General features: G+C 53.3%; 1 protein-coding gene across 1 annotated transcript in view; it reads left to right on the plus strand.

Annotated features, from left to right (window-relative positions):
- ELL (elongation factor for RNA polymerase II) overlaps positions 1 to 13,438 on the plus strand; it is a 34,128-nt gene that overhangs the window by 12,357 nt on the left and 8,333 nt on the right. Inside the window, 6 exon segments of the mRNA NM_001012847.2 lie at positions 2,338 to 2,385; positions 5,023 to 5,144; positions 5,382 to 5,545; positions 7,846 to 8,099; positions 10,749 to 10,873; positions 13,078 to 13,174. Coding sequence (NP_001012865.1) covers positions 2,338 to 2,385; positions 5,023 to 5,144; positions 5,382 to 5,545; positions 7,846 to 8,099; positions 10,749 to 10,873; positions 13,078 to 13,174 — 810 coding nt within the window.

Raw genomic sequence — 13,438 nt, forward strand, 5'->3', positions numbered from 1 at the left:
CACACACGGGGTTCCACCATTTCCATGGGATGGAGTCCCACTGCCACGGGATCCCCAAGGCGTTCCTTGCGTTTGAGCAGCAAATCCAGTCTGTGGAGGCTTTGTGGTTTAGGTTTACAAACAAAGGACAGCACAGTGATGGGGGTTTGTAACTCTCACATCTCCGCAGCATCCTGGTGGTGCCCTCTGCTTCCATTGGCACTGCGGGCGGCCCCGATGGAGCTGTGGATTGAACTGCAAGGAGACAGCGTGGTTCTGTGATAGATGTGATGTAAGGAAGGAATATTCAGGAGGCTTTTCTCTGGTAGGAGGTAAATGCAAGCCTGGAGGAATTGGAACGTCCTGGGAGAAGCTGTTTGATGTGTTCAGAAGTGTTTATTTCCACTGGGGTTGGTATTTCTGGCTGCTCCTAATAATCCCTTGGATCGGTGTGTGCCGGGCGCTGCCTCTGCTTGCTTTGGTTTTGGTGGCACTTCTCAGGGCATTCAAAACAAACAAACAAACAAACTTATGTGTAAAACAAAGAAGGGTTGGGTGCTCTGCAGACCTCAGCACCGCCTGGTTTGCACATCTCCACGGCACCCCCGGGTGGGCGCTGTGCCCCCGCGCCCCTCTGCGCCCCCTGAGCTCCGCAGCTGCTCTGTCTATTTATTGGTATTCCTGGTACTCCCTTTAAATGTTTGCACGAAGCTCCGTGTTCTGAACACCGTTCCCTTGTTCCAAAATAAACAGGGGTGAGCTCTCGTTTGCTCTGTTTGCTCCCTGACATCGGAGGAAATGGACAAATACAGTGGTACTAAGTATAGCCCAATGCTTCCCCTGCTGTGCTGCCTCCAGTACAAATTCCAGTAAGTGCAGAACAGAACTTCTCGAAACAGAGTATTCTTTAATCATCTGTGTTTCCCTGAAGAAATGGGAGGTGCCCAGCTGCCTGCTCGGCCCCAGGACTGCAGTGCCTCCTGCATCCTGTGGATGCAGCACCCGAGCTGTGCCTCTCTGCTCATGTCAGCCTGCTGCCAGCTGGAGAGCAGTGTGCTGGGCCTTTGGGGCCGGGTGCTCCTTTTTGGGTTTAACCTCATGCCTTCAGGAGGAGCACTGCATGCTGGGCTGTGTTTGCAGCCTCACTGCAGTGCTGTGCCCAGAGATGCAGCAGGAGCACAGAAGTGCATTGTACAGTGCAGAGTGCTGCCACGGTGCTCCATGAGCTCCCATTACAGGCTGTGAGCAGGCAGGAGGCCGTGCAGCACGTTGCAGGACTGACCCTGCAGTGCAGCAGGTTCTGTGCTTCCTGCTGCTGCCTGCATTGGTACCACCAAGTAAGCTTGGTGCTGCTGCTGGGCTGGGGCAGTGTCAGTACAGCCACGTGCAGCAGTTGGGTGTTCTGAGTGCTGCTCCCGGATGGAGCAGTGGGGAGGCAGCTGCAGGAAGGAGGGCACGGGGGTGCACGTTTCCCTTATGGGAAGGTGGGAGGAAGATTGACGTGTTTTCTTAGAACCATTCTAGGAAGTGGCAAGCAGTGCTCCAGGAGTTACAGCAGTAAAGCAGAGCTGAGGTTTGCTCCCTAACCTGCAGGAACACTCATTTATTTTCTTTTTCTTTAACTTGGCCCATACGAAGGCTGGGGAATGTGTATGTTCTGTGACTGTAGCTGATCCTGATCCATGTAACAGCGTGTGGTTGCTCTCAGTGCCACATTTTTTTACATCCATGCTCTGTGTTACCCTTCTATTCCACTTCAGTAATCCTCCAGAATTAATCGCAGGCCTTCCCCGCTTTGTAATTAGCTCTACAAGATCCTTTTTCAGGCTTTTTGGAACCCAGGTTTCCTATGGTGCGTTGACTCGGGCACAGTGTGTGCTGCAGGAGGACCGAGGAGCTGCGCCTGGCTGAGTTTGGAGCAGCAGAGGGGCTGCTGCTGGGAGGAGCAGGCAGGCTGCTGGGCAGAGCAGCAGAGCCTCCCTTTGCTTCCCCATCCAATTGCCAGCATCCTGCTGGAACAAAACTCGCTTCATGCATTCTCCGAGCTGTCATAAATTTTCCCTTCAAACATCCACTGTTTAACTCAAAACTTGCATCAGCGCTGAGGACACGCAGTGCTCTGTTCTGTGCTGGAGGAGTGGTTTGGGGACCGGGAGGGAACCGTCTCAGAGCATCCCATTCTCTGGAGGTCAGTGGCTGAGGGCAGTGCTTGGAGCTGAGGGCATCACCGCGTATTTCTGAGCCTTGTTCTTTAAAACAACAAAAAAAATAGCATAGGTGGAAAATCCAGCTGACTTGTTCGACAGCGGCCGTCTGAGCCTTGTGTGGCTCTAATTCTTCTTCTGTTTGTTATTGTAGGATACTGTGACTTCAAAACCGGTAATCCAGTTTCAAGGAAGCCAAGGGGTAAGTCAGCCCAGGGGCCGCCTGGGGAAGCGCGCACCGGTTTTGCTTTTGCAGTGGATCTGAGCAGTGTTTGTCTGTCTGTCCCCCTCCGTCTGTCCCACTCCATCCTGCTCCCGCATGCACTCTGATTTCTGCAGGTGGTGGCTGTGCAGCTCAGAGCTGCTCCGGGATGGAGCCAATGCTGCTCACCATGCAGTGGTCTGTAAGCTCGCAGCAGGGGTTGGGGCTGGATGGACTCCCAGGTGCCTTCCGACCTGAGCCATCCTATGGTTTGAAAAAGTGATTTATCTACTTTCTAGATACAGAAAGGTGTGCATTGAAGTCAGGCAGTCCCTCCTTGTCCACATGTCAGCCAGGTGGTGGGAGAACTGTAGGCGAGTGACCAACCTGTGTGCCATGGGGTGAGCGGGTATGGGAGCTGAGCAGACAGCTCAGTTCTGTGTCTGCCTCTTCCTGCACTGCTGCCTGAGCTCTGCCCACACCTCTGTCCTTCATCCTCCTCGAAGGGAACATTGTGGTGAAATCAATGAGAGCGACTCACACGGCCCCACTGCTGGGATGGGCAGCGTGCCATAAACCTGGCAGTGCTGGGAATGGGGCATCCTCAGGGGGAGGCGAGTGGAAACAGCACCAAAAAAAGGGGATGGAGTCCCTGAGCCCTCTGCTCACAGAGCAGCACCCCGGTGCTCCCCCAGCTCCTCGTCAGCGGGTGAATTAATTGCGCTGTCGTGGAGAGGCCAAAGGTAGAGCTCTGCACTGGGCTTCGGTTGGGGCTGTCAGAAAGAGCCCTTTGTCCCCATGTTATGATTTTTACAGTGCTGATGGGGGACTGGCAGCTGTGTCACCATCTGGCTCTTAGCAGAGTGCCTGCCTGCATCAGGACTGCGCCCTGCTCGTGGAGCTGGCAGTGGGGCTCAAGGCGCTTCCCACCTATGGGCTGGGAGGGTAACAGCACTGATTGGGTTCTCAGATTCAGCTGATTGCATGAAAATGTTTCCATTTGTGGAAGACCCAACCATACCTTGGGCTGCACCCGCAGCAGTGCAGGCTGGGGAGGGATCTGCCCCTCCAGGTGTGTGCCCAGGTGGGGAGTCCTCAGCATGGGACAGACACGGACTGCGGGAGTGCATTCAGGGGAGGGCTGCAAAAAGGATCCGGGGAGGGCACACAGCTCGGTGAGGAGGGCTGATGGTGTTACTATGTTGGTAGAAGCCCATAGAGAATGAGGGATGAGGTTGGCCAGCTCTGCAGGTGCTTACGTGGGGGGAGGCAGAGGAGGGGGCACAGAAACCCCGCGGTGACGCGGCTGCTCCTGTTGGGCACAGCTCTCAGCCCGACGTGAGCGGAAAATGTGACGTTTCCCCTCTTTCTTGGGATGAACTCGTGTTGGTATAAATAGAGGAAGGTGAAATTGCCATTCAGAATGAGCTGTACACAGATGAATATTACTTGAAAGAAGAAACGCGAGTCACATCTGTGCCGAGCTATTTTTACGCGCCCATGGTTACTGGTGTACGACTGCACCAAAATTAGGGCTCCCTCCAAGCAGTCGCCGTGCTGCTGTGGTGGCTCGAGAAACCTTCTGCTTCAGCTAAAAATAATTCCTCGATAACGGCCGCTTTGCATGCACTGCACATCTCTGTGCCCGCGCGGCTCTCGCAGATCTGCAGAAGCACCACCAGGGCAGCGAAGCCATTGCTGCAGCAGTGCCATGGTTTGCACGCACCCTCCAGGCTTTGCTTTGCAAACTGCCCTGTGCAGCCCCATTTGGTCCTCTTGGCCGTGGGCTTAGCGTGCAGAATGCCCAGCGCTGTGTGTGTGCTCCCAGCTGGGGTTTGTTGCCCCCATTGGAGTCAGACATTGGTGCTGAGGGGCAAGTAGGGGCTGGGCACGCGGTGGTCACAGCGCTCAGCAGCTCATTGAGCCCAGCCCTGCACCGGCTCCATCCCTGCTCTCTGAGCACATATAAATACAGATCAGTGTGCATCTTGCACTGCAGCACCAGAGGGAAGCAGGGCTCCCCTTCGTGGATCTGTATTTGAGGCCTCAGTTTGCAGAGCAGAGCCAGGGGAGGAGCGCGGTGCAGGTGCTGCGGAGCACACTTGATGCTTGATTAAATATTTAATTTAGCAGCCATGTCACACAGCACTGTGAGCCATGAAATCTCGTTATGGAATTATAATCCCTTAAAAAAGAAGCAGCGTGCTGCTCGGTGCCCCAGCTTGGTCTGTGCTTAGTGCTGGATCACTAAGCCTAAAGAAACAGGTCTCCAGTGTTTTAGATTGAACATAAACAGGGACTGCAAGTCTGTTTTAAGCCTGAATCAATAGAATTGGGTCAGATTCCTAGAAAAAGATGGTTGTGGGCTCTGCTTTGAAGGGCAGTGAGCTGCCAGCTCCTGCCTCTCTTCTGCTTTCCGCTTGTATTTCCATCCCTGCCTCCTCTCTTACCTTCTCACTGCTGCACCGTGACTTGAATGCTGCTTGCAGCTTCTCCCCAGCCTGCACTTTGCAATCTCCCATGCAGCACTCCATCTGCTTTCCTCGGGTTGGATCCCAGCGTGGCTCAGAGCCCTCACTGCCAAGAAACGGGCTTCTGTGGCAGTGGGGTGACCCCGGTTTTTCTCCATCCTCACAGCACATCGCGATTCCCAGGCCGGACCGCCCAACCGAAGTGCGGACTTTCACGTTCTATCTCTCCAACATTGGCAAGGACAGCCCCCAGGGCAGCTTTGACTGCATCCAGCAGTACGTATCCAGGTGAGTGATGCACCAAAAACTAAAAGCAACCCAGCCGTTGCTCACCTTATCTGTTGTGGAATTGTTTCCCTAACAAACTTCAGTGTTTTTTGTTTTTGGAGTCCTTGTAATCTGTGTGTGTGTATTTGGGTAAGCAGAAGAATCGGGCTATCTCTCTGCACCCTCCTGTTGTTACTCAGCACAACCTTGGCTGTGTGCAGCAATGGGAGCATCCTCTGCACTGCCTTTCTTTTGCAGCAATGGCAACATCCACCTGGATTGCCTGGGGAGCATACAGGATAAGATCACTGTGTGTGCCACGGACGACTCGTACCAGAAGGCACGGCAGAGCATGGCGCAGGCGGAGGAGGAGACGCGCAGCCGGAGTGCCATTGTCATTAAGCCTGGGGGCAGATACGTAGGTAAGCAGCACCTCCATGTGGGGCTGTCCTCTCTGCCCCTGAGGTTGTGCCCATGTTCGCTTTGCTGACAGTGACTGAGCTGTGAATGTCTTCCACCAACACCTGGTGGTGCCTTAGTGGGGTCTGGTGAATGACACTGTTGGCCTGCTTGCACTGTGACTTCTTGGTTTCCATCTCCACTCGAACCTGCTTGGCTCTGAGGTCACCTCGGTGTGGTTCTGTCACCAAGCAGCGATGCAGGGAGCAGTGCTATTGTGGTCACCAGCCAGGAGGCCCTCTGCAGCCTCAGAGGAACCACCTTATGGTGCCAGCAAAGGGAGAAATCTCTACAGAGAGATCAAAAGTTCAGTGAGTTATCAGTGAGCTCCAGAAGGAGACCCAGCGCTGAGCTCTGCTCCCTGCTTAACCTCAGCCTGGCCACAAAATCAGGGTGTATGTGGTCCAGGCCCATGGGATCTGCAGCCTGCCCTGTCGCAGGGGATGTCTGTGCTGAGGATGGTGCGTTGCAGCAGGCAGAGCTGACCCTGACTCATTGTTTTATCCGCCAAGTGCTCAAAACTGAGAAATAAGATAGTAATCAGGAAGGAAATGCATTGATTTCCTGTAGATGAGAGGACTGTTTTGTTTAGCTTATATCTGAGGACGTTACAGTAAGTGGCTGAAGTTGGGCTCAGAAGACTCTCAGAGCAGATTGCTTCCCAGAGGGCTGCAGCCCAACTCGCCTTAAAAGATGACAACTTGGAAGTGGGGCAGTTTACCTGAAACATCAAAACAGGGCAGTAGGGAGAGCAGGAGGGCAGTGCGGTGTGAGCTGACGCTCAGGTGGATGTGTGTGTAGGCAGATGTCTGCAGGGGGCTGTGCTGATCCGCACTCAGTGCGTGTGTGTGCACTTCAGCACCTCCATACACACACGAGTGTTGTATGTGACGCAGTGCTCTGGCCTCACTCAGTTTGCTCTCCCCCCATCGCTGCCGGTGCTGGCTGCAGCCCCAAGTGGAGATGTCACAATATGTTTTTGCTGTTCGCAACCTGGCAGGAGTGAGGGGAGCTGTAGAAAGCTTGTAAATGTTCCCATAGCCCACAGCTGGCGGTGGGGCCTCGCTGACCGCTGTGCTGGGCTGTTTGACGTGGGAGCAGAGCTTCCCCCTCTTCCAGCACAGCCCCACTGCCGCTGGGTTGGACTTCTCTGCATCAGCGTAACAGCGAGCCAGGAAATGGGGACTCAGTTATGCAATCTGCATGTCAGTAAAACAAACAGTGCAGGCAGTCGCCAGTACCTCCAGATGACTCAGTTGAGAGCATTGCTTCCTAGCAGTGCAGCATTGCCACGGGGAGATAAAGCTCCCGACCGGCTGCGATAAATGCTGGACGTTGTTTGTCCCAATGAAGGTCACTTTCCTGAACCGCAGTGCTGTTATTGCATCCCCACTTTTGTGACCTTGGAACCCCTGCATTTGTTTTGATTTGCTCTTTGTGCCATTGGTGGCGGGAGCCGGGCCCTGTGACCTGTCTGTGTTCACAACAGGGGCGTTCTGTGAGTTACGTGCTCTGCTCAGTGCTGTGGGACTTGAGAGGATTCCAGTTCGAGTTGGGTTTTCAGTAGGGATGGGGAAAAGGAATTCTTGTGTCGCGCTGTAAGAAAGCAAGAGCTGCATCTGGGATGGAGCTGAGCTGAGCTGCTGTGAAACGCGGCCGGAGGCAGAGCTGCCGTGGAGCAGAGTTCTTCTATGGGAACAGTCAGCACTAATGAATAGGGAAATGTGTCAGCGTTAGACCCCATTCACGTGGCCGTGCGGCAGAGAGGAGGTGGACCTGGCCCCATAAAGTTCCTATTGTTCTAAAGCAGAAACATCTGCTGGAGCCGCGCTTCTGCTGAGCTCAGCAGCAGGGAGCCGCGCTGACCGCTCTGCTCCTTCCACTCCGCATTTGGGCTCCTCTACATAATAATGCCAAACTTTCCTCCTCCTGGGGGGGGAGAAGTGGTTGGATTAACCACGGGGGTACTCACAATTGGGATACATGCAAAGCTGGCAAACAAAGAGAGCTTTATGCGAGCTCGTGGCCAGGAACACTCCGGCCTCTGGAGCTGCTGCTGCTGTTTTCTCGTTGTGTGTCACAAATCATACAGCTCACGGGGCACCACTCGATGGTGCTGAGCTGATGGGCTGTGCTGTGCTGTGCTGTGTGTCCTTCACTGCCATCTTGGGGCACTTCAGAGCGTGTGATGAACTCCGTATTGGTGCTGACAAACCTTTGCAAGGTGTGACTGCTGCAGTTCACTGTTCTCATCTCATTTTAGGCAAAAAGGTCCAGGTCCGTAAGCCTGCACCAGGAGCTTCCGATGCCGTTCCCTCCAGGAAGCGCCCGACGCCAGTCAACCTTGCCAGTGCAATAAAGAGAGGCAATAGCGCCATTTCTCAGAGACCCTTCAAAGATAGGGTTGTGCACTTACTGGCACTAAAGCCTTATAAGAAACCTGAGCTTATTCTCAGATTGCAAAAGGATGGACTTTCTCAGCAGGACAAGGATTTGCTGGACAACCTCCTGCAGCAGGTTTGTACTCTGATGGAGGCGTCTCCTCGGGTAAAGGGAAACGTCTTCTCAGGAGGGCACTGAATTCTGCATGGGTGTGAATGTGTGCTGTGCAACCTCAGCTCAACAGCTCAGTTGCTTATGGGGCATGCTTCTGGTTGGCAGCAGGGAGAGTTCCTAACAGAGGCTCTCAGAGAGATGGGAATTGTTATGAGCTATAAATCTACTCCATGTATCTGTATTAACACAGCCATAAAGCAGTGTGTGTTAATACATGTAATGTTTCCTATGTGAAGGAAGGACGTGTCCCTCCGCGCTGAGCTTCCCATTGCTCCGTGCCTTTCCTGCTCAGCAGTGCCCCTGGTTATGTGTGCAGCTTCTTGCTCACCATATTATTTGTATGCCAAGTGGAAAGCTGTGTCCTGGCTGAATCAGTCCTTAATGCTTTGGCTCATGGTGAAGGTGCCATTTCAGGAATTGCAGTAAACACCTTCATTGCTCTGGCAGTACCAGACACACCACGGCTATTATGTAAACGCTTCAGCTGCCCTCTTCTGTGTCGGATTTTCTTCTTTTTACTCCTTTCCATAGCTGAGATGCACCAGCCGATGAAGGGTTGGTTTGCTCATGGCACAGAACAGGTCTCTGGAAGTGGGTCCTGCTGGCACAGCTCACTCCTTCCCTACGTTTTAATCCCATAGCCTTTCATTTTCCAGCAGCTCTACAATGCTTTTGCACACCCTGCCAAATGCTATGAGCCCTTTTAACAGCACTGTCTGTGGTGCTCATCTCCTGGTTGCTGATGCTCAGCAGCCCCCAGCAGGTGGTGATGGGCCTGGCTGTGGCTGCAGGTCGCCCCAATGGGGCTCACTGCTGGCTTTGCTGTAGCACAGTGCCTGTAGGCTCACCTCCTCCCAGCACTGCCGGGGCCACCAGTGGGCACCGAGCAACTGAAAAACAAGGAATGAGAAGCTGCACCCCAGCAACGTGTCTGACTGCATCTAGGTGTGGGCTTCTTTGTGCTCTCGCAGGACTCCGTGTTGTCCTGATGGCCTTTTTGCCTCATTTTGCAAGGCTTCTATTTTTGAGAGGCGTGGAGTGGAGCTTGCAGAGCCCAGCACAGCAGGACGGGGAGGCAGCAGCTCCGGCTGTGTGCAGAGCAGCACGGAGCTGCGTCTGCTGCAGGACAGCCCTGCAAGCACAGCCTGCCTTTGCTTTCTGTGCAGGACTTGTTTGCTGGGCTATCTCAGTGTAAAACACAACTCCAGCCTTCTTGCCTGTTGGCTCAGGGTGTTGGAAAGCTGACAGCTGAAGGGAAAAGCAGTGCTGGCCATGTGAAGCGATAGCTGCGCTTTTTCTCTTATCAGGAGCGCTTGGCTGTATTTGGTTTTCCAGCTTTTTGCTTTTAATATCAGGTCAAAATCTTCCTGAAGGCCACTAAGTGAGATTAACAGCATCTTTTTAATTAAAACTTCCCACTTCCTCTCCTGCTTTTCTGAGTTTATCTTGTGGCTGTGCGGGTAACAAACTCCCAGGCACCGCCATTGAGTGAGACTGGAGAGCAGCAGTCCTGCAATGGCTGAGTGAGAGCAGCTCCCAGCACGGGGCTGAGCTGAAGGCTGGGAGGTGGGCTGCTGCCCTCTGCTCCATCACAGAACCACAGAGCCCATAGGGCTGGGAAGGGCCTCTGAGGTGATCCGGTCCAACCACCATCGGGCTCAGTGCCCCTTTCTGTATACGTGGAGGGGTTTGCTCTCTTCCTGGCCTCAGTGCTCTGCAGTCTCACAAAGGGTTGGCTCACACAGCGCAGTGTCAGTGCACGTTCAGTCCTTGGGTTGTACTGTCGTCGTGTTTTTCAGACGGGCAACCAGCAACAAGAGGTTAATTTTCAGTCACGCTGTGGAAAGACTGATGAAAGTGGGATAACTCGCAGCAAGCTGTTTCCATTCTAACACAATGCTGCCAGTTCCAGCACTGTTTCCTATCCACGTAGGCACCGTGCAGTTCTGCGGGGAAGAGAAGCACAATGGGGTTGGATCGAGGGTCCCAGAGCTGCTCGTGCAAGTGCACTGGGGTTGCAGCACGGGATTTGGGCACGATGATTTATGTAAAACCCCACGTTATAAGCTGGAAATCACAGGCTTTGCTGTTCTCTCCCTAAAGCAGTCCTCAGGAAGGTTCTCCTCCATAAGGGGACCCGACCTGCAGTGTGATCTCCCTGCTGCATCCCACCTGCCGGGGATTCTCTGCCCCTCCAGAAGGAGCTCTCTGTGTGCTGCTGGGCTGGCATGGCAGTGAGGGGTCCCATCCTGCAGCCTTCCTCTCCTCACCCTGTGCTGGTTCAGCTGCTGGGAGCTGCCTCTTCCTGCTGGGTTGGCTTCCAAGGATTGCTGCCAACTGATGCTGGACTGTTCCAGCCCATCCAAGCTGAATAATCTGCTTAGGTCCAACTTCTTCCTCAGTCGATTCCATCACACTGATAAAGCAAAAGAAAAGCAGAGTTGGAGTAAATCTACACAATTTGGGAGTGGTCTTTATAGTATCTCCTTGTTCTCATGCCCCTTCCTACAGCTAAGTGCTGAGTGTTGCCTGCACCTGATACATCCCTTTTGCTCCAGCAAGTGAGAAAATGAAATTCTAACAGTTTTATGCCAATTACTTTTGTTGCAGGTGGCAAATCTGAGTGCCAAGGACAGCACTTTCACACTGAAAGACTGTGTCTACAAAGAGGTGCAGAAGGACTGGCCTGGCTATTCCGAAGGAGACCAGCAGCTGCTGAAGAGGATTCTTGTCCGGTAATTATTCCCCCTTCTGTGATAGCTGCAGCTTGAAAATGCTGGGCCATGTTGGTAGCTATAAACTGGGGAGACTCAGTAGAGCTGTGAGCATCTGACATATTTAACGTTAAGTAAATCTGTTTGTTATCCAGATGAAGTTGGTTAAGCTTGAGAATAGCAAAAGTGGGCGCAATCTTCAGATCCTGCTGCTGTGATTGAAACCGTGCTGTTCAAAGCTACAGAAAAAGCCTGGATGGAGTAAAGAGCTGCTGCTGTTAGAGGTTAATGGTGGCTTAAAATGCTGGAGGAAGGCCAGCATGTCCAGGGCAGCTCCATTGAAACTCCCCTTTCTTTTTCCATATCTCCTGGTACATGACTTCCTGTGCTGTGTTTGCTCAGAGCTGCAGAGAACCAGCAGAGCTCTGTGTCCCCATGCTCTGCTCCTGGGGACAGCCCTGAGCTCTTTGTTTGGAGAAGTGCTCCTTAATTTCTGCATTGTTCTTCGGGTGCTTTGCTGTGTTTTTCTCCCTTCATTTTCCTGTGTTGGAAATCCTGTTAGCATCGGCTGCGTCCCCTGTGGGACTGAGATGTGGTTGCAGTGAGACGAATGTTGCTGCAGAAGCACCAGAGCACTTCTGTAGCATCCCCTACAACATGACTGATTGTCCTTCTGCCCATCAGGCGTGCTTTGTGCTGACCAAGAGCTGCCTGAATCCAACCCCTGCTGCTGGGTGCAGGGGATGGCTTTGTCCCATCACTTGGTAAAGGCTTTGTCCTCAGGTGAAGCCTCCAAGCCCAGAAGATGGCAGCTGGCAGGCAGCAGGGAAAGGGTCTGCAGCTCCCAGATCTCAGCACAGCTCTGTGTTTATATGTGTGCCTCCCTGGGTTTTTGATGTGTTCATCCCACCTAGCTTTTGTCATGCAGATAGATGCTCCACCTGACTTGTTTTTGAGGCAGAACTTCAACCCAGAGTGCAGTAAATTAAGTAGAGCATGCACTGTTTGAGTGGTTTCCATGCTTTGGGAGCACAGCTGGCTTGGAGGTGAGACTTTGTCACACCATCCTGCACTCCAGGTGCTTCGGTGTGCTGAAGAGAAATCAAACTGATGTAAATGGTGTCCGTGTTGAGTTATAATAATGTGGAAAAACTCAGCTGCCATGCAGTCTGTGTGGCTTTCAGAAGAGGTAATTTCTCCCTGTGGAAGGCAATGTTGGCTGCTTTTTGTCTGGATTTGTGGCATTCTGTTATGTGACGACCTAAAAATAGACCTTGGAAAGGATGCACTGCACTGTACAAACAAAGCCCTGCACAGGTAGTGAGGCTGCAAAGTGGAAAAAACACGTCGGGCTGCGGGCAGGAGGAAAACATGGGCAGAAGGGCGCCGTGCATCCAGCTGTGCTGGTGATGAACACTTCTGAAACTGGTGAGAGCTGCACCCAGCTCCTCCTCACGTCGTTTTTCCACCCTTTCACCAATGCAGCGAGGTGTTCTGCTGTCGCAGCAGAGCTGTCTTTCATTTGCTTCTTGGAAATCCCTAATTAACGTGTTGGGAGATGATGGGATTTCTCCATCTGGTCAGGAGACATCTGAAGAGCTGCCATGCTGTGCGGCGCGTGGAATTGCACTGCTCCCCATCCTGTCTTCAGTCTGCCGGTGCTTTTCTTGGTTCATCTGTGCCTTTTGAGATGGTTCTAAATAAGATTGGGCAGAGCAGTGCAGGGCTGCTCTGGAAGGGTAGATAGTGGCAGGACAAGGGGAAATGGTTTGAAGTTGGAGGAGGGAAGATTTAGGTTGGATGTCAGGGGGAGGTTCTTCACTATGAGAGTGGTGAGGTGCTGGCACAGCTGCCCAGAGAGGCTGAGGATGCCCCGTCCAACCCTGGAGGTGTTCAAGGTCAGGTTGGATGGGGCCATGGGCAGCCTGGGCTGGTATTGAATGTGGAGGTTGGCAGCCCTGACTGAGGCAGGGGGGTTGGAGTTTGCTGATCCCTGAGGTCCCTCCCAACCCGGGCCATTCTTTGGCTGCAGGCACCTGGAGCTTCAGGTTCGAGCAGGCCAGGTTTGAATGCATTTTAAAGACCCAGGAGCCGAAAGGAGCTGCTGTCAGGGCTTCCCCAGCAGTCACAGCAACACGAGGGCACTGTGCTCTGCGGGCAGATCCCAGTGCTGCCCTCTGCCATGTCACACACAGCATCTGAACGACCCCGATTCTGTTTTTCAGGAAACTCTGTCAGCCCCAGAACAGCAGTGGGTTTCAAGGAGAAGCGCCTTCCCTGAGTCCACCAAAAGACACCGCCAACTCCAGCTCTCCTCCGCAGGTAGGCACGGCCACCCCAGCACTCAGCACAGCCAGGAGCAGACACTGCTGCGGGGTCTGAGCTTGTAACTCCTGCACACCTCCACCCATGGGCTGCTCGGTCACTGCCTGGGGGTTCTCCCTTAAGTTGGAGTCTAATTCTGGGTTCCTCAGCATCTGTTTCTCCCCTGGCTGCAGAGCTCTGACGATGTGCTCCCAGCTTTAGTTTAAGGGCTGGATTTTTTAGAATTGCCTCCATCCCTCTTAGAATTCCAGGGAGAATGTG

The sequence above is a fragment of the Gallus gallus genome, chromosome 28, assembly GCF_016699485.2.
Source record: "Gallus gallus isolate bGalGal1 chromosome 28, bGalGal1.mat.broiler.GRCg7b, whole genome shotgun sequence".
NCBI lineage: Eukaryota > Metazoa > Chordata > Aves > Galliformes > Phasianidae > Gallus > Gallus gallus.